This window comes from Sphaeroforma arctica (assembly GCF_001186125.1).
Source record: "Sphaeroforma arctica JP610 unplaced genomic scaffold supercont1.5407, whole genome shotgun sequence".
Classification (NCBI taxonomy): Eukaryota; class Ichthyosporea; order Ichthyophonida; genus Sphaeroforma; species Sphaeroforma arctica.
The window spans coordinates 1-1983 of NW_014035151.1; the positions used below are offsets into that span (position 1 = coordinate 1).

Genomic DNA, 1983 nt, shown 5'->3' on the forward strand with positions numbered 1-1983 from the left:
ATATATATACATATCCATACACACAGAAGTACATATTACTAAGAAGTCTTAGTCTTGATCAAGAAGGTAATGAAGGACAAATGTCAGTTTCGGCGATATTGCAATGGACAAAACGTACGTGCTGCGGCGGTTGAGTACAAGACAATTGAAATTGAACAAAACTACAACAACAAAAAACAAATCCGAGTAGAAGCGCTGTATAGTACACGTGGTGACTTCACATACCTGAAGAGATAAGCACCCACAGTCTGGACAAGTTACATACATCTGATCACTGGATCATTTTCTAACCAATCCTGCCAAGACTTACATTGAGGAGGGTGCGGGATGGATGCATAACGGACAAACAGCACACAAGCCCTCAGAGAAGACTGGAAGATCGTTTAGCTGACTACGCAATAAGAAGGAAAGTATACAGTCCCCAAATATTCCATACACGACCTAGTTCGCTGTTCAAAGGGTACGAAATTTCTACATATATTTCCAAAATCATGGCGTTATGGGGTCTCTACATACTTTCCAAAGATTCTAACAATTGTACATACTCTTAAACAAGGGATTGTTGAAGCCTCGCCTATCCAGGATAACATTGATGAGAGACATGAAAGCGTACACACACATGGCCAGCATGTTGCCATAGAAGATCAGGGGGTTCCCCATGAAGTAGATGCGCTGATCGTCTTCGTCAAAGTGACTGAAGTGTTGGCCTACAACGGTAGAGGAGATTGAGTTTAATGAGGACATGTACCGAAATATGAATGTTTATGTCTTTAAAATATACACGGGTATATATATATAAATATATAAATATATATATATATAAATATATATATATATATGTATATATATATATATATACATACATATATATACCCACCCACCCACTCACTCACGCACGCACACATATATATACATTACTTATATGCTCTTTCAGAAACTGGTTTACTGACCTGCAAAAGTAGTGGATATCGAACCTGAATGCGAAAATGGACAGACTTTGCGTATGTTGCGTATGCACACATACATACACATATTGATATATACATTATTTTAAAATAGACAATTTAGACGTCAGTGATTAATGACCGGGAGTGAATGGAAGCACTGACAGCCAATTTTGAGGTGACCGCAATGTTGGCCTAAAACAACGGGTCAACACAGAGTTAGGATGTGTAACTAGACGGGCTGAGTAGTATAAATATACATAGTATATATCTGACAAAGACACAGACACAAACACAAACACAAAGACACGGACACAAACACAGACACAGACACAAACACTGACACAGACACGGACACAGTCACAAACACTGACACAGACACGGACACAGTCACAAACACTGACACAGGCGCAGGCACACATACGCTACAAGGAATTACTACATAGCTTCAAATCACTCATACTCAGATAAAAAATTGATTGTTGCATGCATGCTAACCTTCTGTGTGAGAGAAGTGTGTGTGCAATGGCTGCATATATATACATAGGCGACTATTGGTGTATGTACACGGTGATTTGCTGAAAGTTCTACACAGTTATGTAGCAAATATACATAAACCCATGTATATGTAATATGAAAGTCATGCATGTACATATGTGTAGGTAGTAATATATTAGTGATACATTCACATATTCATATACATACCCAAATACAAACATACGAACACCGTTGGGCTAGAGTCCTGGGCAGATAAGTGATAGTGATACCTTTGTACAGGACAGGCCAGTGCCATGGTTTCGAGGTACTTTCTTCTTGCTTAGGCTTCAGATTGTTGTTGACGTTAACCATTGCGAAGTGGATTTCCATGAGATTGTACCAGAAGGATGGTTTAAGGTCATCAACGGAGGCCTTCGGTACTGAATATATATACAATTGACAATATAATTAGTAAATTAGTACACATATATCTGGTTCGATACTATATATATATATGGTTTAAGGTCATCAACGGAGGCCTTCGGTACTGAATATATATACA

General features: G+C 38.4%; 1 protein-coding gene across 1 annotated transcript; it reads right to left on the minus strand.

Annotated features, from left to right (window-relative positions):
* Positions 1-545: 545 nt before the first annotated feature.
* On the minus strand, positions 546-707 carry SARC_14976 (hypothetical protein; the record flags this gene model as incomplete). The annotated part of the gene is made up of 1 exon (XM_014290893.1): positions 546-707. A coding segment is annotated over one exon (162 nt), but the record flags the coding sequence as incomplete, so codon positions are not given.
* Positions 708-1983: the final 1276 nt, after the last annotated feature.